Source organism: Lissotriton vulgaris, chromosome 5 (assembly GCF_964263255.1).
Source record: "Lissotriton vulgaris chromosome 5, aLisVul1.2, whole genome shotgun sequence".
Lineage (NCBI taxonomy): Eukaryota > Metazoa > Chordata > Amphibia > Caudata > Salamandridae > Lissotriton > Lissotriton vulgaris.
The window spans coordinates 34,640,777-34,666,897 of NC_141693.1; the positions used below are offsets into that span (position 1 = coordinate 34,640,777).

Sequence of the window (26,121 nt, forward strand, 5' to 3'; positions counted from 1 at the left end):
ATTAGCATAAAGCTCCTAATGTCTGATGTCTCATTATTGGTTTTCATAGTACCTTCATTGAAATTCTTGAACATTAAACACCTCTACCTAAATGCAAAGCAGCTAGGTCACTCGATGAAGAAAAATGTTTGCTGCATGTGTAGCTAGAGAGCACATCCTGTGTGCACTCCTTACATCGGATCTTAGCCTCGTGACACTACCCTGAAACCCGCAATCCCTCAAGCTATAGACTGCATCTTTTGGTCATCTCGTATGTGTTTAAGCTGCCATGTTGATGCTGCGCATCTGTTAAACTTTTTGATGCCCGAAACTGGGAAAACTTTGAGCAAAGAATTGACTATTACAAGAACTAGGACTTCCTCGGAGCCAAGCGATCAAATGAAGCAGAGGATTGACCTCAATAGAAGGCACGCGTAAGAACTGTGACTGTCTCGGAACAGAGCAATCTGATGAATCGAAAGATTCACCTGTATAGAAGTCACATTTAAGAACCTTGACTGCCTCAGAACTAAGCGATCGGATGAAGCGGAGGATTGACCTCAATAGAAGGCACACGTAAGAACTGTGACTGTCTCGGAACAGAGCAATCTGATGATTCGAAAGATTCACCTGTATAGAAGTCACATTTAAGAACTGTGACTGCCTCAGAACTCAGCGATGTGCTGAACTAGAGGATTGACCGCCATAGACGGCACACCTCCATAACAAGGAGCAGCTTAGAAATGTTACCTTGCACCGTTGCTGAAAACCACCTCAGCACTTAAACCTGACAACTATAGTTAGGACCACTCGATGCCCAACATCATCTTTGATAACTATTGAATCTCGAAGTCAAGACACTTGAGTGTTTTTGTTACCAAAACCGGCTTCTATGCTAAAAAGCAATCTCCACTCCCTTCACTGATCCAACATAAAAAGACTCTGACATCTTACCTCAGCCAGACACTCTATCAAGAATAACATTTACGTTCAAGCCATGTGTTCTGTAGATACACATGCTTTGCATACTCCTGCCATCTAGTGTTGAGTCCGGATGTTTGCAAGTTGTTTTTCTTCGAGGCAGTCTTTCTTAGTCACGAGGTAAGGTGACTCCTCCTTTCGGTGATAGTGCGCATGGTCATCGACTCCATCCTCAAGATGTTTTTTTTCCGCCATCGGGTTTGGAAGAATATTGCTACACTCCGGTTCGAAACCGTTTCTCTTGTTCCCTTCGACGGGCAATCTTCTGTACTTAGACAGTATTGTTTTCGTGCGTGTTCCCACTTCTCCACGTATCGTTTTAGCATCAGAATCTATCTTCTATCGGAAAGCTTTGTGGAAGGCCTTCGAGGCCTAACCGTGCTCTGTTAGCTCTCCATTGATGTAGCTAAGCCTCTACATACTATTAGAACATTTTCACATGGTAACCCTTCAACAAGTGCTCCCACTTTTGCTCCCCCTTTTGCAAATAGCAGACTATGTCTACCCTGGACTTAAAAGACGCATATTTTTATGTTCGATTCATCCAGCTCATCGCAAATACCTAAAATTTGAGATAGCAAGCACTACCAATTCAAAGTATTTCCCTTCGGACTAAGTACAGCGCCCAGCGTCTTTACCAAATGCCTGGCAGTGGTCGCTGCTCATCACAGAAGACAACTAAATTCACGTCTTCCCTTATCTAGACGACTGGCTCTTTAAAGCCAGCTCTTACCAGCACTGTCTGCAACACACACAGATCACAATAGATCGACTTCATCAACTGGCTTCACCATCAATGCGCAATAATCTCACCTGCAGCAGTCTTATCTAGGAGCCGCTCTAGACACAGTCAAAGCTCTAGCTTCTCCCAATGTAGCCAGAATACACAATATTTAAGCGTCTCTAACAGGTTGGGGGGCTCATCTGAAAAGTTACACAAAACAAGATATTGGAGCAACAAACTCCCCACATCAACTATCTAGAGGTCTTAGCTGTTTTCCTAGCACTAAAAGCTTTCCACACTCTCCTCATAGCCAAGACTGTCCTAGTCCGGACAGACAATATGACAGCAAAGTACTATTTGCAGAAGCAAGGCGGAACACACTCTCCAACTGTCAACACTTACTCAAGCCATTCGGAAATCAGCGATTCACCACAAGATTTATCTTCTGGCAGAGCATCTCCTTGGGGTAAACAATCAAATTGCAGATCTTCTCAGCAGAAGTCAACAAATCCACGAGTGGAAACTTCACCACCAAGTTCTCCTTCTGTACTTCCAAAACTGGGCGTTTCCACAAATAGACTTATTTGCCGCAGCCGAAAATACAAAATGCCCATACTTCAGCTCCAGGTACCCACACCCGTTATCAAAGGGCAATGCCCTATGGATGAACTTGTTTATTTATTTGTAAGATTTTATATAGCGCTGGCTAGACCCGGAGGTATCAGAGCGCTTTAGAGGAGCAGTCAAAAAAAGCAATAGCAAGCACATCTCTCATGAAGTGAAGGGCAGTAGAATTCTGGATGATTCACAGGTTATAAACATTTAACTAATAAAATGGAGGAAACGACTCGGAGCAGAATAGAGAGTATCAACAGGGGAGAACAAATTGTAGAGGTAGAAGGCAGGGGTAGGGGGGTAGAGAGCAAAAGATAAATTTAAAAAAAAAAAAAAAAGGGAGAGTGCCCACAGACCGCTACACAGTACAGAAGTTGGAGCTGCTAGGATAACAGCGCAACCTGGGAGAGCTAAGGTCGCGGTACACAGAAGGAAGAGTAAAAGGGAGAACCAGGTAAGCAGAAAGATGACCAATGCAGGGGAAACGGACAGCAAGGTCTAGAGTGATTATAGACTCCAATATTTGTTGAGAGCTGATATTTTAGGTATTTTCTAAATCAATCAGGAGTTTGTTAAAGCGCGACTACTCACCCGTAAGGGTCTCAAGGCGCTAGGGGTGGGGGGGGGTGCAGGTTCCATTCCATCAAGGAGGGTGTCTGTCGAAGAGCCAGGTTTTGAGGTTTCTTGCGAAGATGGGGAGCGATGTCTGTCTGAGGTGGAGCGGAAGGGCGTTCCATGCTTTGGCCGCGAGGAAGGAGAAGGAGCGGCCTCCCGATCTGGTCTTTCTGGTGCGGGTGACCACGGCGTAGGAAAGCTGGGCTGATCGTAGGGTCCTTTGGGGTGCGTGGAATTTGAGTCGTCTGTTCAGGTATGCTGGTCCGGTGCCGTGGAGGGCCTTGTGTGCGTGGGTGAGCATCTTAAAGGTGATTCTCGCCTCGACGGGGAGCCAGTGGAGTGTGCGCAGGTGCTGGGAGATGTGGCAGTGTTTTGGCAGGTTGAGGACCAGTCTTGCGGCGGCGTTCTGGATATTCTGTAGCTTGCGGATGAGGTTTTTGTTTATTCCGGCGTAGAGTGTGTTGCCGTAGTCGAGTCTGCTGGTGACCAGGGCGTGAGTGACTGTCTTTCGGTGTTCGAGGGGGATCCATTTGAAGGTCTTACAAAGGAGGCGGAGGGTGTGGAAGCAGGAAGATGAGACAGAGTTGATCAGGATGAGCTGGGTGTCGTCTGCATATGACACGATGTTGAGTCCGTAGGTTCTGACGATGGGGGCAAGTGGAGCCATGTAGACGTTGAAGAGCGTCAGGCTGAGGGAGGAGCCCTGGGGGACTCCGCAGGTGATCGGTGTGGGGTCCGAGAGGAAAGGGGGGAGTCTGACCCGCTGCGTCCTGCCGGAGAGGAAGGAGCAGATCCAGTCGAGGGCCTTGTCCTGGATTCCTGCATCGTAGAGTCTGCGTATTAGGGTGCGGTGGGAGACTGTGTCGAACGCCGCTGATAGGTCGAGGAGGATGAGGGCTACTGTTTCTCCTTTGTCCAGTAAGGTGCGGATGTCGTCTGTTGCGGCGAGGAGGGCGGTTTCCGTACTGTGGTTTTTTCTGAAGCCGGATTGGGAGGAGTCGAGGATGTTGTGTTCTTCAATGAATGTGGCGAGTTGGCTGTTGATGGCTTTCTCGATGACTTTCGCTGGGAACGGGAGCAGGGAGATGGGTCTGTAGTTTTTGAGGTCGGTGGGGTCCGCTGAGGGTTTCTTTAGGAGGGGGTTGACCTCGGCGTGTTTCCAGTCGTTGGGGAACGAGGCGGTTGATGGTTTGGCGGAGCATGGGTGCGATGGTGTTGGCGGCTCTGTTGAAGATGTGGTGGGGCAGGGGTCCGTGGGGGCCCCTGAGTGGATTGACTGCATTGTCTTCAGTGGGTCTTCGGTGGTGAGGGCTGTCCAGTCATCAATCGCTGGTTTCCGGGTGTCTGGGGTGGTTGGTGAGGGGGTGGTTCTAAAGCTGAGGTAGGAGGGGTTGCAGCGCAGGTCCCTCGGGAGGGCATTCCAGATGTTCGGAGCATTTCTATAGAAGGAGCGAGTTTGTGTGGATTTATTTTTTAGTAACGGGGGACGAGGAGGAGCGCAGTGTAGCTTCTCATCAGTCAGGAGCAGCCCGTTTTTTAGAGTTTGTTTGTTTGGTCCTCCGGGGATTGTTGGTGGAGAGCTTTGTGTGTGATGCAGTCAGTCTTATAAAACCATCTTCCTTCGATGGGCAGCCAATTTAGGGATTTGAGGGCAGGCGTGATGTGGTCAAATCGTTTACAGTCCGTAATGAGCCTGGCCGCCAAATTGTGCACAGCAATAAGGGGGGCTAGGTGGACTTTAGGGGTTCCAGTGAGGATGGCATGCCATAGTCCAGTTTAGAGAGGACTAGTGATTGTACGACCCATTTGAAGTCCTCTGCAGGGATGAATGGTTTGATGTCCGAGAGTGAAAAGTGCTCCTTTGGCCGAGTTATTTATATGGTCCTTCAAAGCCAAATATTTGTCAAGAATGAAACCTCTGGATTTCGCTCGAACGGGTAATGTTACTTACCCAGTAAGCATCTGTTCTTGCCATGTAGAGCTGTAGATTCACATGCGCCCACCCGTGTCCCTGTAGTTGTTGCAGTTCTTAACCTTATACTCATACGCATGGACATCTCTATACTACACTTACTTAGTCCATTCTCACCCTCTTACTGGTAAACTTTCTGAAGATGAAGTCGATGCCCATGCGCACGATCACCGAAGGGAGGAGTCGCCTTTCCTCCTAACTAGGACCGACTTCTTCAAAGAAAAAAACTATTTGCAAACATCCTGACCCAACACTAGATGGCAGGAGTATGCACAGCGTGTGAATGTACAGCTCTACATGTCAAGAGCAAATGCTTACTGGGTAAGTAACATTATTCTTTTAGAGCCCAGCCAAAACCAAAAGACTCCTTGGGTCAGTGAGCTGGCATCCTGTTCACAGCACAGGGACACAAAAGCTGAGAAGCCCGCTGCGCCAAGTTGGTGACCCAAAATCATCAGCCAGCCATGTGCAGCACCAGCGACCAGGACCCGATGGAGAAAGATGCACCGAAGTTCACTGGCCCTCATCGAAATGCAGCTGGGATCCACAGAGGATGAGTTATTGACCCAGGAAGGATTGGCCTGTGATCTCAGTACTGGGCCACCGGTAGTCCAGTGGCGACTGGGCTTCTGCCACCACCAAGAGGAATTCATTGGACTTTGAGCCTCTGACCAGGACCGGTTCACCCCCTTTGTTGACCGAGGAATAGTCCCAGCTAAACCCCTAAACATCGCATCCTCAGCATCGTTTGAACATCTTCAGCATCCTGTATCCCTCGCATCAGGACCACTCCCTAGGAACGCTCTGCAATGGATAAAAGTGCCTGAAACTGACTGAGGACGGCTATCCCTGCTGAAGTAACTGTTTCTGAGGACCTGGCTGGTCCCCCTCACTGGCCCCCTGTTTGAGTTAGTTGTCTTAAGTGGCTCTAAGCGGTGGCATTACAACTAGCCTAAACTTTGATGAAAAGGTTTTGTTGAATTTGCCAGTGGTTGTTCAGTCAGGTAAAAAAAAAAACGTGATTACTATATCTCCGGAAACTTTCTGCATATCTTTTTCGTTGTAGTGTCTTAAAATGTATAAGAATACAGTCTATTATAAAGTGTTGTCGATTTCTTCAATTGTTTTGATGCTGTTTAAATGCTTTACACTTGGTCCTTTGCATGGGTCTTGCTGCTCAGAGCCACAGCTACCCAGAGTTGAGTTAAGGTTAATAAACAAAACATACTGGTCCTGAAGGGGTTGATGGTGTATTACATGGCGAGGTCGCACAACCACACCATTTTATGCACCCCATGACCTCACAGCAGCATACAGCTCTTTGACCCAAACCTTGATTCTCTTTGGCGATTGCTGTCTGACAACAGCATACACCTCCAAAATCCAGATTAATGGCCTCGAGAGAGACTCACCGAACGCAGCATAACGTTTCCAGATTCTCTTCCCCATGATGCATTCTAGGGTCGTGAACCTCCACAAAACAAAGTAATGTTTTGTTTCTCCTCCTCCTTCAGAAAATTGGCTTCTTCAACCAGCAGTACGCGGACCAGCTGAACATGGAAGAGACGGCCACGGAGTATTTGCAAAGGAACTTCAACCTTCCCTATCAAGATGCACGCAAGTGCCTGGGGCGCTTCGGACTTGAGAGCCATGCACACACTATCCAGATCTGCAAGCTATCAGGTACAAGCTGAAAACCTGTACATCTCCTCCCTTAATAGAAGTGATTTTGATGAATATCCATGGGTTTCGCCTAATGCTACTCACAAGGTAGATTCCTACCAGCAGGTACATTTGCAGACTGATGCGCAAGTTGACTCCAAGTGCTAGGACAAGCAGAGTACAGTCTAGAAGGGCAGCCCTGGGTATCCCGCTAGCTGGGCATCAAGGAACAAATATTCTTGTAAATCCCGCATGTCATGATTAGGATACTTACTGTGGGCTTTGTTTACAGTCCAATTCACTCAACTGACCCTCCCGTGAAAGTTCCATTTAATAACAAAACTTGACGTGGGGCCAGCTGATCCCAAAGTCCATGTTCACTGGGGTGTTGGATATAATCTGAGCACCGTCTGTTTTAGGGAGATCCATATGCTGTGAATGTGTGGCTGCTGTCAAATGTTCAAGTGGTTGAAGCACCAATGGGACCTGGTGTAAGAACGAAGGTACCGAGCAGCTTAGATTTAGGGTTATATTTTGTGATCTATAATACTTTGAGGTTAAGAGACACTCTTTAACTTGTCCTGCAATCCTCATCCTTATCAAACGGAACACTATCCTCAGATGGAGGGTGAAAAATAAACTTGTCATTCTTCTCCAGCTGAACCACTGTTGGCCTACGGCAGGTCAAGGTGGTGCAAGCTCATCGTACCTGTCGTGCAGTGTCTCCTGAAGCTTTCCACTCTTGTTTCTGTGAGCTATAGAGAGGCTGAAAGATGGGAGGGAGGCTGGAGACCTCGATACCTATTATAACAATGTGGGCACCTTGTGTTTGCTTCCCCTGGTTCTGATCAATCAACTTTTAATCGTTTCACTGCTTGACCGCCCTGATCCGCCCCCACTCCGGTCTAAGCCTTTTTTGGGCTATTTGGGGTATTTCGTGCTTAGGCCTCCATAACGTTTTGTGCGCATAAGATATCCACGCCAAATATGTGTCCTTTTTTCCAACATCCTGGGGATTCAAAAGGTTCCCAGGGTTTGTGAATTCTCATGGAGGGACCAAGAAAATGGCCAAAATATTGATACTTTTTGAGTTTTGGGGTGGTAAAATTGGAAAGAAATGCTCTGGATACGTGTTTTTTTGTTTTTTTTTGCCATAACAAATTGCATCTCCAAACGGTTTGCTGAGCTAAAGTCACCATCTTCCCATCTTTCAGGAACATGCCGAGCTCAATCCAAAAACTTAAGTTCTTACCACAGTGTTGCCATTTTTCAAAGAAGGAGCCCTTTTGGAGATTTTTTTGTGCTTTCAACCTTCTACCAGTTTGTTATGGAAACCAGTGTGAAACCCAGGAAAATGTTACATATTTCTGAAAAGTGGACTAAATTCCAAATTGAGCGTGGGGGTCATGTGTGTAGATCCCTCTGGGTTTTCCCCAAAAAACAAACTGTTGAAATAAAGAAATATGGGAAACGGGTAGGTAAAAACATTGCTTCCATCTGTAACTCTTCATCACAATGGCCGATTTACAAAAGCAGTTTAGAGTTATGTTGGCTCGATCCTTTGGGTTGTAGATATGTAGGGTCTTCAAAAACCCGAGGTACCCAGAGCCAACAACTGAGCTGTCCGGTACAATGGTTTTTGTGTCGTGAGAATGGACCAATTCATATGGTGAAAAATAGGTATAAAGGTAATCTATGTATTTCTGCAATGAGCACTAGATAGAGTTTAGGAGCCGTGGTTATTTGTACATCTCTGAATTTGAGGGTACTCTACCCGCACTCTCATACGATTAAGAGGGTATTTTTCAAAATGTTTTGTTTTTTCTCACAGTCTGGATTACACTTGGAAGGCACAAATGCATTGAAATCCAAATAGTAGAAAAAAAACCTACTATTCTATGCTCCCAAAATGTCTTATGATAAAAAATGGTACCTCGCTTGTGGTATGAATAGTGCCCGCAACAGGAAATGGCCAAAAACACACGAATGCATCACATTCAAAACGGACCCATTTTCTTTGCAAAGTGGGGAGCTGTGGATTTTGGACCCTACCTCAGCTGGCACCTAGGGAAACCTAGCAAACCTGTAAATTTTTCAAAACTAGACACCTAGGGGAATCCAGAATGGGGTGACTTGTGCAGCTCTTAGATTGTTTTACCTTGCAAACCTCAAATTTTGACTAAAAGACATATTTTCGGCACAATTCTGGAATGGAAAGTTCTGGAATCTGCAGGGAGCCACAAACTTCCCAGTATTTTCCTAATTCTTCGGATTAAAAATGGTACCTCTCTTCTGTGAGTAGGCCTCTTGCCCGCGGCATAAAAAGCTGCAAATACGATGTGAAGCCCTCAACATTTCCTGTCCCAAAAATTATCTGAATTGGCAATGGGGGTAGCAGTGTTTTTACGGCTAGGGATCGACAGCCACCCAGGGAAACCAACGAAACCCAGATATTTCTGAAAACTAGACACGCAGAGGCGTCCAGGGTGGTATGCCACACATGTATCCCTACCCACAGTGCCCTGCAAACCTCAAACTTTGACTACAATTGTACATTTTTCTTGCATTTCTATGATGTAAACTTCTAGATTCAGCAGGAATCCACAAGATTCCTAGCACCCAGCGTTCTCCCACTTCGCCTGATAAAAACGCTACCTCACATGTGTGGCTGGGCCTAGTGCTCGTGACAGGCAAGCAGCGATCCATGGTCCGTGGGAGTCTTGCAGAGTGCCTCTCATTGACCCTGGTTTCTCCCGACTGATGAAACTGATCTGAAAGGATCACAGCCAGATCAGATGTTGGGGGGAATAGTACTGTCACAGCACTGCAATGGCAAGTAAGCACTCACACTGTAAAATTATCTCCTGGAATGTTCGCGGTCTGAGCAACAAGAAACATAAAGTTCATGCTTACCTCAAGCAGAGCGGAATCCATACGCCACCGATACAGGAGACGCATCTGACTCCTGCTGAAGGTACTGATACAGGAGACGCAACTGACTCCTGCTGAAGGCACCAATACAGGAGACTCATCGGACTCCTGCTGAAGGCACCGATACAGGAGACTCATCTGACTCCTGCTGAAGGCACTGATACAAGAGACGCGTCTGACTCCTGCTGAAGGCACCGATACAGGAGACGCATCTGACTGCTGCTGAAGGCACCGATACAGGAGACGCATCTGACTGCTGCTGAAGGCACCGATACAGGAGACGCATCTGACTGCTGCTGAAGGCACCGATACAGGAGACGCAACTGACTGCTGCTGAAGGCACCGATACAGGAGACTCATCTGACTGCTGCTAAAGGCACCGATACAGGAGACTCATCTGACTGCTGCTAAAGGCACCGATACAGGAGACGCATCTGACTGCTGCTGAAGGCACCGATACAGGAGACGCATCTGACTGCTGGTGAAGGCACCGATACAGGAGACGCATCTGACTGCTGCTGAAGGCACCGATACAGGAGACGCATCGGACTGCTGCTGAAGGCACCGATACAGGAGACGCATCGGACTGCTGCTGAAGGCACCGATACAGGAGACGCATCGGACTGCTGCTGAAGGCACCGATACAGGAGACGCATCGGACTGCTGCTGAAGGCACCGATACAGGAGACTCATCTGACTGCTGCTGAAGGCACCGATACAGGAGACGCATCTGACTCCTGCTGAAGGCACCGATACAGGAGACGCATCTGACTGCTGCTGAAGGCACCGATATAGGAGACGCAACTGACTCCTGCTGAAGGCACCCTAACAGGAGACGCATCTTACTCCTGCTGAAGGGTTTTCCCTTCACAAACGCTGATGGGGTCAAACATATTATACAGCATACTCTGTGTTCCCAACACTGACCAGGCCTGGTTCTTGGATGACCTCTCCCAGGTGATTGCACCACATATGCCTCATGCGGATCTCATTGGGGGGATTTCAACAGAGTTGCGGATCCCCAGATGAAGCGCTTGCATCTTCTGCCTCCAGGTGCTCTGACGGAACGCCTGGTAAGGAACGTCCGTGATTGGCAGTGGCACTGGAGAATCGTGGACACTTTTAATGATTACTCACCCCCACTCCTGCGATTACTCCAAGTGCTGCACAAACTACATGTTCGTCTAGGCTCCTTCCTATGCATGGGTTTGATGAAAAGGAGGTGCACTCAATAATTGTTCATCAGAGCCAGTTAAGTCCATAAATTCTTCTTTATTCAAAATTAGTATAAATCACTTGAAGCACAGCCATAGCGTTTGGTTCATGTGTGCCAAGGAACTTTTTCAGGGTTTAATGTGTTTCGTGCCTGTGTGCCAAGGAACTTCATCAGGGCTTCAATTAAGGCGCAAGAATGTATAGGCATTTATACAATGAGAAGTGGCATCATTAGTCCGTAATTGAAAAAGCAAAATAAGGATAGACGGAATAATTCAATCCTTAGAGATGGATTTTACACAATGAAGTCTATCCAAGGAGCGGCATAACAACCAGCAAATCACCTATGCATGCCTGATATTCAAGCTACGGCTGTTTATTCTGAATACTTTGCTAGAACAATAACTGATCAGAATCCTATTGTTCGGACTCTGGCCTGAGTCGAGACACGCACTACAATTCCTAGTTGAATGTTCAGGGTCGAAAACCTGGAGGACCCAGCCTTCCACCACACTATAGAGGAGGGAACCCAGAACAATTTTACAGAACATGAGGCACTGCCACATCATTACTTTTGGAATGGGAGGTTTTTAAGGTGGGGATTAGGGGGCAGTGTATTGCGACTGTAGGGGGAGTTCGCCCCACATTGGTGGCTGACATTAACGTCCAGGAGGCAATACTACGGGAAAGGGAGGAAGACGGACCTGGGAGACCAAACAGACTGACCACGTTCCTGAAGGGAAAAGAGAAACTGGCAGAACTGGTCGAGAGCCTCTGGTTCTTCAATTACAATTACAAAGAGTGTGTGGTGAAAATGCATGCCGAAAGACAAATCGGGGACACTGTTGGCATGGGTAGCTAACCCCACTAAAAGAGGTTCACAATACTAGAAATAGAGAATCCTGAGTGAGTCTGGATATACAGGCAGGGCAACATAAATAATGTATTTCAACACTACTATGTGAAACTGTATGCCAGAGCTGATCAAGATGACCTCCTGAAACACAAGACCTTTTTACAGCCATTGCCAACACTCACTCTTGAGCAAGGGGATCTGGTAGCGACATCATTCCACAAGAAATCACTGCAGCAGTCAAGAACATAACCCAGAGGAAGGTACCCATGGCCAGCGGTCTCCCAGTGGAGGTCTATGCTACCTACGTTGAACAAATAGTCCAGCGGCTAGATGGGGTCTGCAGAGAAGCAAGGCAAAGCGGCTCTTTACCTGTATCTACTAGGAAGGCGTTGACCGTTCTGTTACTTAAACCCAGTCGAAAACACTATGATGTTAAGGTATACAGACCTCTATCAATGTTAAACATTGACTGCAAACTGTTGAGCACAGTTTGTACACATTCAGACCAAGTGGGGTTCACATTCAGCCGGAACACCGCGCTAAACATACTGCGACTTATAGCCATCTTACTAGGTGCACCAAATATCGCTACAGACGCGCTAATCATGTAAGTTGACATCGAGAAGGCACCGGATAGCCTAGACTGGAATTATCTCTGTCATGATGAAGAAAATCGATAGGATTAGATCCAGGGTTTATTAAATGGATGCAGTTACTATATTCCAACTCCACAGCACAAGTCAAAATCGGGGGAGTGGTCTCTGACACCCAGTAGAGAAGGGCACCTGGCCGGAAGGCCCGTTGTCCCCACTGCTGTTTGCAATAGCGGTCAAACCGTTGGCGTGTAGAGCATGGATGGGCTCTCACTACAAGGGTGTGAACAGCCTTGGTAGGCTACACCATATTGCGCTATATGCAGACGACATGCTGCTCTTACTGATAAACGCTCAGACATCAGCAAGGCCATACAACTCCTCGATAGCTTGGGGACCCTGTCTGGCCTGCGAGGTAACTGGCAGAAAATCAGCCTGTTATCAATCCGGCTGTCCCACGATGACACCCTCCACTTCCTCCTTCTAATGTAAGGAGAGTATCATGGGAACCCGAGACGATCAAATACCTCTCAGTTCGCATATATAGGACAATACCAGTTATTATAGAGGGCAACATTGGCGTGGGCATTCCTTCCGTATGAGTGCCTGTGACCTTCTGGAAACCCCTCCCTCGATCAGCAGCAGTTGCCACAGTGATTGCAGCGCCCAGGCTCCTATGCTTTTGGTTGCAGTCCCTGGAACAAACTTGGAGAACTAAACTCTTTATTGATTTAATATGGAACGCTGGTGGATAGAGGGTGGCACTTGCTAAACTCCAACTCCCGATGACTGAGGGTGGGTTAGCGGCACCAGATTTGGAAACCTATTATTTGTCGATGCAACTGCAATGGGTGACAAAGTGGATCCTTTTAGTAAAGCTGAAGTGTAGCGGTGCAACCCTGATGCGCCCTCCCCCGTGACATTGGCCAGTGCAATTGATACTAGAACCCCACTGCGCAGCAACGGAGCCATGTAAACTACCGACAGTTACCAAATATTGCTGAACCTTCTGCCTGCAAAAGACCAAAACGGGGAACCCCTACTAACCCAATATACTGCTACAGTGGCTGTCCGCCCTTATCCCAGTGATTCATCTGCCCAGATTAGATACATGGGTGGAGCGAGGTTTTGGGGAGAACTACTATCCGTTTATTAGCTGAGGGATGACTTTGACATACCAGCAGCTCACTTCCTATTATATCGGGCAATAGTGGCAGCTATTAAAGGCAGATGGACAGGAGAACACGGAGAACCCAAACTACATCAGGGCTGTCACCTTGTCTTTACCACCTCCGGAGACATCAAGGCCATCACTGGCCTCTATCGTGCCTTTAGAACTTCAATAGATGCACTGAAAGAGAAATGGGAGGGGGATTGTGGGACCACCCATCACAGACAGAGACTGGGGAAAATATTCTACATAAATCGTACTAAAGATCACCAGGTAGACGCTTGGCTCTTTGTGAGGTTCACTGAAGCAGAAAAAGGGAAGGCTGTGCCGAAGAGAATCGTCTCCCACTGGAGTGTGCTCTGCATTATGATCTGCCACACATTGGCTAAAGAGCAGCCTCCGAAAGGACAGCGTGCTCAGTCTACCAGGGCCAAAGCTGCTGCACCCAAAGTTCCCATCTCGAACATTTGCCAGGCGACCATGTGGGAGTCCCGCCATATATTCTCGAAGCACTTTTGTCTGGACAGTCATGTTTTCCGAGAGGGGCACTTTGCCAGCTCGGACCAGCAGGACTTTCTGGTTTGAGTCCATTCAAAGACCCACCTACAAATAGGTTCTGCTTTGGTATCTATTCCAACGGTGAGGACTCTAGAAGTCTCTATCAAAAGAACTAGTTACTTACCTTTAGTAACACCCTTTCTGGAAGTGTCTCCCTCGAGCTGCAGATTTCCCACCAACCCCCTCCTGTGCTCCCTGTTCTGTGATTAGACTCTATCCATTAATAACATCAAGAACTCTGGATAGTGGTCACACCACTTTGCTTTTGTGGACACAGACAGTTTCCAAAGCAACTGACGTCCACAGCGGGTAATGCGCCTGTATAGGCCCTACAAGTCCCTAAAGAAGTATAACTGCATCAATGCGGAGCCGCGCGGGGACACCTACCTGCGCATTGAGATACTACTGAAAAGTTTCAGGATTCAGTCTGTCGCCTGAGGAATCTGCGGCTAGATAGACCAGGCAGAGGGTTACTGAAGGTAAGTAAGTTTGTGGCTGTAGGTTGTGCTGTCTAGTATTTCTCGTTCATGGTTGTGGCTGGCGTATGTGATGTGTGGGTTTAATGTCAAAGGGATCCTGTGCCCGTCTGTGCCTAGAGTATCTTGACGCTGTTGGTTATGAACAAGATTTCCCTCTATAGTTTGGGTGCTGTTTTTGGTTAGGGTTCTGCTGTCAAGGGGTTGCCTTTGTGTGTTGTATATACAATATGGTGGTGTAAAGTCAAGTGTCTTGTGCATATGAATAGTAGACATGAAGGTGAGGTGCTGTTGCAAAATGATCATGGTTCATAGCTGGGGCTGTCTCTCTAGGGGTAGGATTGTGTCAATGGTTTTCACCTGCGGTTAGGGGTTCTCAGTTTGAGGTTGTGTTGGTTTCCTGTACACTGCTTGGTTCAGTTACAAAGGAGGTTCCATCGATTGATGAGGGTTGTGTTGCCAGGGGTTGCCTGTACACTTTGATTAAACTTTTGAAAACTTTTTAGGTGGACAGAAGGCCCGTGTGGTGTTCGCAGAGCTCTCGTGCCGACAGCCGGATGTCCTGATTTTGGTGAGTACCAGAAATCCTCCAATCATTGATTAGGCATGTGTTGGTATTGACAAGACTCCTGATGCTCTAGTCTCCTTCAGTATCTGCGCTTCATGATGTCCTGGATACAATAAGATAGGATCCCAGACTTGAGCTGGAGAGAGCTCCTTCCTAGGGGCAATGAGCAGTTGTTGCTTGCCATAGCGCTACAGATACAGGACAGTGCTATCTTTTTACAAGATCTAGTCAGCCCCGACCATCGTCCCTGCCCTCCCCAATCCCCCCCTCCTGTCCAACACCCAAGCAGTCACCACAAAACTTCTTTAATGTGCCCTCAGAAGCCCAGGATCGCCCTGTATGAGGTTGTGCCACCTTTCACCTTCTCTAATAGCAGAGCATCACTTGTGATCTATGGGTGCGGCAGATCATAGAAAATAGATGTTCTCCGTGCTCCCCTTTGCCCCTACTCGTGCACATCAAGTGTTCCCCAAGGCGCAGCCCATCTGCAGAGGCTGCAAAATCTCAACAAATTGTCTACTGAAGGCAAACTCGCCTCAAAGTCATGAGCCACCTCACCACGACGTGCCAAAGTCAAACTTCACTCTTTCACAGCAGCTACCCTTCATCGAAGCTAGCCTGGATATTGTGTTCTCCTGAGAATTCAGTCTGCCTAAGATTCCAGGACATTCGAGCTGTGATGTTGGAATTTCAAACCTTGACCTGAGTCTGTGATAGGAGGTCTGAGGTCTGGTGGTATCTTGACCTGCAGACTCTGCAGTGGGATCTGAATTCTCAGTGAGCTCAGCACCAAGGGGACTCTCAGAGTACATACAGGTGTTAGAGACGGCAAAAGCTCTGCAGTGGCTGCTGCTCTACTGCCGTTGGACTGGCGGCATACCCCTTTCCCTACCTCGCCCAGAACTAATGGTCATAATGGAAACATTGTTGCTAGGTAAAGAGGTATATCCTGGAGAGGTGGAGATCAGAAGACTTTTCTACATCAACCTACCTGTTTTGTGAGCAATTTGATTGGCACCGAAAGTGTTTCTTCCGACTATCCAAGAGGAACGGATACAGGTTTCTACGGACAACACAACTGTCATGTGGTATTGCAACACATTCAGCAGGATGGAGTTGTGGGTCCTGTGGAAGGAGGCTCCGTGTCTCTGGAAGTGGCTAAATGCCGAGGGCATCTCCTTGGTCACCGAACACTTGGTGGGAATCTTTAAACGTCGAAGCGGCCAAATTCAGCCGATATTGGCTACCGGATCACGAATGGCAGTTACACTCAGAGGTGGGCCAAGCTGTCTGACCGCATCAGTTGGGTGAGCTCTGTGGCCTGATCGTTTTGCCACCACAGAGTGCACGCAGCGTCAAAGCTTTTGTGTGTTCTAAGGCAGTTCTCCCTGAGAGACACATTTCCTCTGATCTGAGTGTTGGGACTCCTGTATGCCTTTCCGCTGCTGCCCAGAGTACTGAAAAGAATCAGGAGCGACCGGGCCCAAGTCATCCAGACTGCACAAGCAGAGTGTGGTATCCAGAACTTCTGGTCATAAGCATACGTCCTCCAGTCTTGCTGCCCCTTCAGTAGGACCCCCTGTCGCAGCAGATCCTGGGCCCTGCACCTGAACCTATGCCTCCATGTGTGCAAATGGCACGGTGACAGCTGCAGTCTTTTGATTTTACTTCTGAAGTGGTTGTCATCTTGGCAGCCAGGCATCCATTCTCAAAGAACTGTACATGCAGGACACTGGAAGAAGTGTTTTGTTTGGTGTTCATTTCTTGACATCCAACCCTTGAATGCTATGTTGCTTAACTTCCTCTTGTTTGTCTTTCTCTGGCCCAGCAAGGCCTTCCTTTGTCCACAGTAAAATGTTTTTCGGTCTTTCTATGATTACCAAATAAGCAATCCCTTTTCAAATCACCATGATGCATTTCTTAAAAGGGCTAATCCACTTGTTCTCGCCATCACCTTTTGTGATGCTGCTGTGGGACTTTAATTTGCTTCTCGCCTTCCTGACATGGATTCCATTCGACCTGTTGTACAGTTGTTCCCCCCCCCCCCCCCCCACCCCCCCCTCTATCAAAATGGTGTTCCTCTTCACCATAACATCTGCCCAGCGAGTGAGCGAATGTAAGACCTAGCTTGTGCAGCAACCATATATTCCTTCTTCCTAGACAAGAGGCAAAGTCACGCCTTTCTACAGAGCGCAATCCATCACCTTTCTGGGGTTCGATGCTCTACAATTAGCACGCAGGGGTGCGTTCCTCAGTCTCAAGGGAAGTGAGACCTTGAACAGGTGGATCAGTTGGTCCTGTCTGAGGGATCCAGGAGAGGGGATACGCGTGATCAGATCAAAGTGCCCTCACGCACTCGAGGGGATGTCATGCTTCATCATAGGACCTTCCTCATCAGGCCGGAGCTGCAATGCCCGACAGGCCCCTCAATGAGGGCTCTTTGGCAGAAATCTTTTGATCTTAAAGCCGTATGAGGAGTGCAAGTGAGGGGGTGTTAGTGTAGGGTGGTGTGATAGTGTTTAAAGAGTCTAAGGGACCCCCAAAGGAGTTTTAACAGAATGGTGGTTCCCTTGGCACAGTAAAAACAAGAGAGCTATCGTGGGTGATAATGTACGGTGATCACTTCCGTGCATGTTAAGTGAGTAGAGCATGTTTCATGCCTCGATGCCTGGGCTGGAGGGCGTCAGTGGCATTTCATCGGGACCAGGTAAACGCCTACTCTGCTGAGGACTGGGGCCCAGGGAGATAGTGTAGGAACCTCCACTCAATTAGGTGAATACTGCACTGTAGGGAAGTAGGATCTGCTTCTATGGTTACCCCCACTTTTTGCCTGGTGCTAAGCTGCTATTGGCTAGTCTGACTGGGATCCTGCTAATCCGGACCCCTGTCAACTGTTGTGCTTAGTACTTTGGTACACATCAGATTGGATACTTGGGTACCCTTTTCAGTCCCTTGTATATGGTACTAAGGTACCCAGGGAATAGGTATCCCAGAGGTCCCCCATGGGCTGAAGAATGTATTATGCCTCCCATGGGGGACCATTCAAAATGGAACTACAGGTCTGCCATTGCAGCCGGTGTAAGCTGGTGCATGCACCACTTACGAAATATATAGGTTCACTATATCTAAGGGTCACTGCACCTAAAACCTAGGTCACCCCTATAGCAGGCCTTATCAATCCTGAAGCAGGGTGCTTGGTTCTAAGCGAGAGGGTGTCCCTGCATGAGCAGGACACCCCTACAGCCTATGGAGTTCTCACGGGTTGTAAGTGAAGCAGCCATATACTAATATAGAGGGGCATTACGCAACCGCGTGATGACCATCTCGAAACTGGCTGCAACTAATCATATCACCCTCCCACACCTTAAACCGTGTGGGAGGTATGATTCAAAGCACTGGAAGAGCCCTCCGTAAGGCTCTCAGTGTTCCCAGTACCGGCCTTCTCGACCCAGGCAGCACAAAATGGCTGCTGCCGATCAGAGACACAGTTCTGCCCTCCTGCTGCTGAGCCAAGCTCGAGCAGGGGAAGACAAAACAATAGGCATCCTAAGACAGGACTTAGTGTATTGGGGCGGGAGGGTGCACTTGCCACTGCCACTCAGTCCCCATGAGCCGTTGGCTCCCGCTCTGGCATGAAACTGGACAAAGCACTTGGGAGTAACCTCCTCCTCCTCCTTGTCTTGACCCTCCTTTGGGAGAGTCCCTTGAATCATCCCAACCTTTTCCTAAGTGTACTTAACGGCTTACCTGTGGGTGGGTCCCGAGATTCGTTGTGTGACAAGATTCAGATCAGACACCACTTCTACTACCGTCTGGGCACTCTGGGCTTCGCTTGGGCTCGACTTCGTCTCTCTTCCAGTCTGCTGCATCTTCTATGCCTGTGCATCATACAGGAACCTTCCAAGGCTCCAGTGCCTCGGGCTTATAGGTCCATTTGAGGGTCCCCTTTGCTTCTCTTCTGCTCCCCTGATTGCTTGGGGCCTGCCCTGACTCCCCTGCTTGTGGGGATTCCCCTGGATCTTGCTAGTCCCAACATTGCACCTTCTTCGACTTCTGCATGTGTTGCATTTGCCAAGGCTTGTTGGTGCTCCTGCCGAACACTGACCCCTCTGCACTCGAAATCCGACGTGGCACAGCTCGTCCACGGCTCCTGGTCTTCCTCAGTGTTGCCTGGTCCTCACAGCTGCAGTGTCATGGTAATCATTATCTCCCCTGCAACACCCGACATCAGAGGGCATTTGTATTCCAAGTCTCCTGGTCACTCCTGAGTGGCATAGACTCTGTCCTCTCTGCTTGCAGGTACCCCTCATCTAGAATTCACCTTTGATTCCACCGGACACTTTCTCCTTCAGCAGCAGCATTTTCCTGAAATCCTGCATTGGGTTTGACGGCGGTTTCCGACACCACTTCACACCTATGCACTCGGCTTCCCTGGGATAGGTAACTCCTGTACTTCGGTATTCATGGGAGGGGTGACTCTCCAATCTTTTATCTTCCATGGCGTTTCTTCAGGGTCGACTGGGAAGGGTCCTAAATATTTAAAAATCAAACCACGACTTACACATAGACTTGTTTGGAGCACGCTGTCGTGTTCCCACACTGCACATGCTCTCCATGGGGTCCCTATCTACTTACCTTGGGTGGTTCTGTGGGTCCCCAGCACTTCAACGTCCTCTTGACATTGTCCTGACCCGAGTCATGGTTCTTATACCACTTTCTTAGTATATGGTTTGCCTCCTCCCCCCAGGGCCCATAACCGATGGGTTAATAATGAGTGTGACAGCAAACAAATGATGGACAGAATGCTGACAACGCAAACATTCGCCCGCAGTCAAAAGATCTGGGTTAAATGTGCCTCATGGGAACAGTCCAGACCGAACTGCTAGGCCAGGTCCTCCCTGGACCGGAAACAAGCATCCCGGGACTGGTTTCGGGGTTTTAACCCTTCTTCAGCCAGGCTAGCTTGCATTGAGTTATGTGACCAGAGGCTCCTTGCCTTTCGATGTAGCTGGACCATCGCAGTATTTCCTTGGTGGTAAACCACCTGGCAGGAGCTGTCAATGCCAAGGCGGACAAACTCAGCTGCCGACCCCAAACCGATCTCGAATTGCAGTTGCACCCAGAGGTGATGTAGGGCACCTTTCAAGACTGGAAAGAACCCTGACTTGATCTTTTCTTCATTGCTAGGAATGCGTAATGGCAGTGTTTGTTGGCGCTCTGGAGTTCTCAAGATGGCTCTCTAGGAGATGCATTCTGCCTATAGTGGAGGTTGGGTCTCCTGGATGCCGTCCCGCCGCTACCTCTCCTGCCCCAACTTCTGAAGAAGATTAGGAGCAACTGGGTCCAAGAGAATTCAGTGTCCCCGAACTGGGCAAGGAGTGTGGCAAGCGGAATTTCTAGGCATGAGCATCTGTCCACCGATCAAGCTACCTCTTTGGGAAGATCTTCTGTTGCAGCAGCAACAGGAAAGGATGCGGTGCCCGGGCCTGCACATTGTTGCTGAATCTCCAAGCATGGAGATGAACAATCGTTCACTACATTCAACCTCCGGCCTTAAGCCATTAATGTTGGTGAGATGCCCTTTGGTGAAATTGGTACACGCCAAATTGACTGGTTTGGTGTGGCACCCACTACCAGCCAAACTCTCTGAAGTGTTAGTTTTCGTGCTGTCTTTAGCTTTGGGCATGGTTAAAGATACATTTTTTTGTTATTTTGTGGTGGTGTATCGGCATTCCATATTTAAGTCACCTCTAGTGAAGGTTTTATAGAAAGGTTTGCAGCATATTTTATGTCTGACACCTCGGCGAGACTTGCGCTTTGTCCTCCCTTTTCTATGCTTCAGCCGCCTGCTGCCGTTTCTCACTTTAAAGGTGGTCTTTGGTATCGCCGTAACATCGCCGGTACTAAGCACCCAAACTTCTTTTCTACCAAACCTGGTCACTCCTTATAATGTCGAGCAGACCATCACCCTCCCGGCATTCTTGGTCTGCCTCATTCCTCAAGAGGAAGAGGCTCCTTATATTGATCGTACCAGGGAACGTCATGTAGACGATCAGCTTTATGTTGGATTGTAGGGGCAAAGAAAGGCAGCTCAGTCCAGAAAAGCACTTATGCTTTTTGTAGGGATCGTGGTTGAGCAATCTTCAAAAATTAATTTTGTATCAAAGTATTATTTTTTTTAATCCCGGTCAGCCGCCAAAATAACTTTTTTTGTGATCAAATGTTTACAAGCCGATTCCTCATCAAATTATCCACATCAATGTATTATTCGCACCCTTTCACAATTTTGATTCCTTGAGAAAAAAAAAATCCCAATCTATAAAATTTTTCCAAGCGACAATACAAACCAGCATTGAAAATGCAATAGGTCTCACCTTTGATTAAGTTTAAAGCCATTTGCTTTGCTGCACAATATTATTAGCAAAGCAAATGGCTTTAACTTAATCAAAGGCAAGACCTATTGCATTTTCAATGCTTATTACTTTAGGCTATCGCCAAAAGGAATTGCCAAAGTAAACAGGCCCTAAGGCGAGGCCTGTTGCCTTTGCCACAGCTTATTTTGTAAAGACTATTTCTTTCTGCCTATGTGTCTTAATGACAGCCTCTGACTTCTCCGGCCTTGTGCGGCTGCCTGTAACCCTCTCTGTAAAGGGCCCTTTCCGGTCTGCGGGCTCATAATCCACAGCCGGCAAGTAATCCCTCATTGTAAATCACTCCATCTCTGCCTGCCGTACATTTCACAAGGCGTTTTCCAGCAGTTGACAGAGAAACACTGACTCAACCTATTCGCCACCACAGAGTATGTGCGTGTCCAAGCCTTTGCACGCTGGAGTTCCCAAGGAATCTCTTGTTTGGGGATGTCTTTTGCTTCAATTGGAACTTGCATCTCATATATGCATTCCTGCCTCTGAGTCACAGTGGCTCTGGATTGGGTGAGGAGACAGTAGTGCACACAACTTCTGGCCATGATTATCTGTTCTGCGATCCAACTGCCCCTTCGGGGGGGATCTTCTGTCACAGCAGCAGGGTCGGTACTAAACCCGAACCCGCACAATCTACATCTCCATGCGTGGAGGTTTAGTGACAGTTGATGGCTTTCACTCTCCCCACCCTCCCAAAGGGGTTGGTGTCATCTTGGCAGACAGGAATCCCTCCACCCAAACAGTTTCTGTTCTGTTCAGCAGGTGAGGAATCTGCTTTTAGAAGTATCCATCACAAGAAAAAGTTACATTACCTTCGGTAACGACGCTCTTTTTGGTGGATGCTCTATCTAACCATCAATTCCCTGCCGACCCATCTTCCTCCCCATTCCGTGGAAAGAAGTCACCTGGTCCATTGTAATGCGATTCCATTCTAGGAATCCTCACACGGGCACAATTTTAATTCTAAGGGATCCTTGTCTGACGGCGCAGACAAACAGCAGAAAGAAACCAAGGTCAGGGCACGGAGGTGACGGCTATGTAGAGGCGCGACAACGCTTTCAGAGTGGAATGGACTGGACGCGGAGCTGCATGGCATCACCTACAGACGTGCAAGGGAATAGCTTAGAAAAGTGTACAGATCCAGTCTGGCACCTTGCTGTTTTTACAAAATTAATCACAAACTCACAGCAGGGCCCGTGGGCGTGTATGTGTGTATAAGCGTGCAGTCCTCTTTAGGGTTTATCAATATCAGTGCAGATTCCTCGCATTCAGACAGCATGTTTTGGGAGGCTTCTGGACAAACGATTTGCTGGGGTATATCTTGGAAAGCTGACTCAGTCAGATACTGGTGTACTGCAGATTGGCAATCACATATGGCTTTCTCTCGTATTTCACACCTCCTGCATAAGGCAGAGGGCAGTGGTCGTGAGTTAGTGTAATACAGCCTGTATGACCAGCATTCGAAGACTTGAGGGATGTTGAGGCCTTCCAGTGAATCATGTATGTGCCGTCGTGTGAGAGAGATGATAGACCTTCTTTAGTTCGTATGTAAACTAGGGAGTTGTTCACTGTTTTTTTTCTCTTCTCTAGGATGAACCCACGAATAATTTGGATATTGAGTCTATTGATGCCTTGGCAGAGGCTGTAAACGATTATAAAGGAGGTGAGTGTCCTGTTAAGTAACTAGTATAAAGCGCATTTTATCCACCCAGAGAAATCAGACTGTAGTGTAGATTATTACTCATACAAACTGTTTTTATTTGTGTGGTGTTTTAGAAAATATTTCAGATATTATGAGAATGTTACTCAATATAAATATTGAAATAATTTCCTGATCCTGTACAGTTCGGGCTGGACTGTTCCCATGAGGCACAGGGTCAGACTGATTTGCATATGGCCATGTCTCAACTGGGGTGGCAGAGTGGGCTAAAGAACGGTGATGGATTAAACCCCGATCTGTTGACTGAGTGTGAGTGTTTGATTGGTTCAGATGCTCCGTCCATCACCACCCCCTTTTGTACCGCTGATCCTGTTACTGTACATGGAGTGTAATTTATGCACGGCTCGCCACAAAAGTGTGGGGGAATATGTGGTTAGAATTATTCATGAGAAGAATAGGTTACTTGTCTTCAGTAATCCTCTGACTGCGTATTTGTCACCACCCGCCCTCCTCTCCATTCTGTGGAGTGGACTTTTAGGATTTTATTAGGTTCCCAGTTAGATTTTACACACTGCCCTTTTTCTAATCCGCTGGTGACGTTTGGGGACACAGAAATGGATGTCCACATACAGGGCTGACTCCTGAATGGGGTTCGTGTTGTCACACCTGCGATGGATGGCGTCTCAACTGAGGCCTATGATGCCACCTAGAGGCGCACACACGCTGTTTTCTTACCTTTGGCTCGCCAGCAGCACACCCACGTTCGTGTGCACATTAACTAGAAGGTGGTAGGAGAGGGCCCCGCCCCTTCTAAACCAGTAGAACAGGCAAATGTGGAAGCGGAGCTCTGACTGAGTCAGTCGCCAGGGTCAGACTGATTTGCATATAGCCATGTCTGAACTGGGGTGGCAGAGTGGGCTAAAGAACGGTGATGGATCAAACCCAGATCTTTTGACTGGGTGTGAGTGTTTGATTGGTCCAGATGCTCCGTCCATCACCACCCTCTTTTGTACCAGATCTTCATATGAGCGGCTTGGCACAAAGAGAAACTAGAAACCAATAGTTTGAGTCTTGAGACATTGCTGAGTTTGAGTGTATATCGTAGATGCCTCCCCTTCTGTTGACCCTACTTTGCGTTTAAAAATGACTAGTCTTTCTTTCAAGCGTTAAATAGCTTCCTAATGTGCATCTGTGTAATGTGAATCTATTAAATAACTGCCTAATGTGAATCTAAGAGATCCATTCTGGAGAACTGCTGAGAGATGAGTAATCTATTCCTCCAGTCTTGCTGCTCTGCTTCATCCTTTCTAGCCCTGGCTGCAGCTCCCTTTCACTGTTTGGCTCTTTCCTTCTAGCGGTGATCGTGGTGAGCCATGATGCCCGGCTGATCACAGAAACCAACTGCCAGCTCTGGGTGGTGGAAGACCAGTCGGCCAACCAGATTGAGGGCGACTTTGAAGACTACAAGAGGGAGGTGCTGGAGTCCCTAGGAGAAGTGATTGTCAACAAGCCACGGGAGTGATTGTTCACAATGTGCAAACTGGCGGAGATGAGAGGGACAAGAACTGCCTCCTGCGGGGGCGAAGAGAGCTAAGCATACCCAACCAACATGGCAGACATGACCGCTGCTTCGCAGCCACTGCCTGGCATCTGCTGCATTCACACTAGTGGATTGTGCAAGTGAAGGAGGCTAAGCTGGGTGGGGGGAGCAACACGGGTTTATTTTTAACCTAATTCTGCGATGAAATAACAAGAAAGGGCAGGTAAATATATATTTATAAAGTGTTTTGTATCCGACTGCAGAGCTGTGTTTGGGTCTTGGCAAAGATTACCATGTGCTCAGCGACCCCACTAACGCTGAAATATTGGACTTCCATCATGTCAAGTATTAAAAGATGCGATTAAAAAATAAATATAACATGGAATGTCTGTTTTATTGAGAAATTAAAATATTCTCCACAGCTGCACCTTCTCGGTCAGTGTTTTTCTTCACATTTCTTTCAGCCACCTTTAATATCCTTGATCACCGAACTTTTGATTTATCGGCTGAGTTAAATGGAGATAGGGGGAATGGCACATTCTCAGATTTCATCCTTTATTGCAGCCAGCTAATTCCACTGCTTCTCATCCAGGGGAAACTCATCAATAGTCATAATCTATTAATAATCCCCGCCCATGTGCGGGATCTCATAGATTATGACTTTGATGAGTATACCCCTGGATGAGAACTAGGATTACAGGTAAGTAACTAATCCATCCTCATATCTCAGAAACCAGAACATTTGTTCAGGGTACTCCACACATCTCCCCCCCACTACCCCACCCCCAGCCCTTTCTTCAAGTTTATTTAGCTTGCACCTTAGACCTCTAGCACCTCTGTTTCATGAGTTTCGAGCTACCAAGTGTGTGTGTGTGTGTACATATATATTCACCTCAAAAACCAACGGTTACAGGGACGTTTATATTTAGAATCAGATTTCACTTACACAAAACCATAGGAATTCAGCAGTTGGAGTTACCGGGGTTAACTATAACTTGCGCGACGCAATGCACTTCTTATGACCTCACATATTACATGACTCGTGACATTGATAGAGCGCGCAGGTCACCCGACCAACAATTTTACCATATACATATTGGGCCCATAAATTCAATTCACCATATTTATTAATCGGGTAACCTTACACTCTACTACCAGTAACCCTTGTTCCTTCCTATTGATTTCTACTGTACCCGACTTACCAAACCACTGTTACGGGTACCTATGATCACAATGGATCAGGGAGCTAGCTGTAAAAGAAAGGCAGACACCAAAATACCAATTTCATTCAATTGCTTTGCACTCATGTAATAACCAGAGACGCGGGAAAGTTTTAAAACCTTTATCTAAAATTCATCAGTTTCATTAAACATTAGGTTTACAGCCAATAAACTGTCAATAACTAAAATTATGAAGAGCACGTATCCATATAGGAAGAAAATCAGACCAACTATTTAGGACTCTAAAGGAAGGTAAGAACAGGGAACATGCTAATAGGTAGCTTCAGAATTTAGACTTAATAGAGAGTGACTAAAGGACGGGGTGAAATAAGGAGCATACTAGAAAATCATAGTTGAATTACC

The 26,121-nt window shown here is 47.5% G+C and overlaps 1 protein-coding gene across 2 annotated transcripts in view; it reads left to right on the forward strand.

Annotated features, from left to right (window-relative positions):
- Nucleotides 1-24,965, forward strand: part of ABCF1 (ATP binding cassette subfamily F member 1) — a 370,902-nt gene extending 345,937 nt beyond the window's left edge. For both annotated transcript variants that reach the window (XM_086920711.1, XM_086920713.1), the window contains 4 exons: nucleotides 6,401-6,569; nucleotides 14,855-14,919; nucleotides 22,929-23,001; nucleotides 24,354-24,965. In XM_086920711.1, coding sequence (XP_086776837.1) covers nucleotides 6,401-6,569; nucleotides 14,855-14,919; nucleotides 22,929-23,001; nucleotides 24,354-24,520 — 474 coding nt within the window. In that variant the 3' untranslated portion in view covers nucleotides 24,521-24,965. The remainder of the gene's footprint in view (nucleotides 1-6,400; nucleotides 6,570-14,854; nucleotides 14,920-22,928; nucleotides 23,002-24,353) is intronic.
- The last annotated feature ends 1,156 nt before the right edge of the window (nucleotides 24,966-26,121 follow it).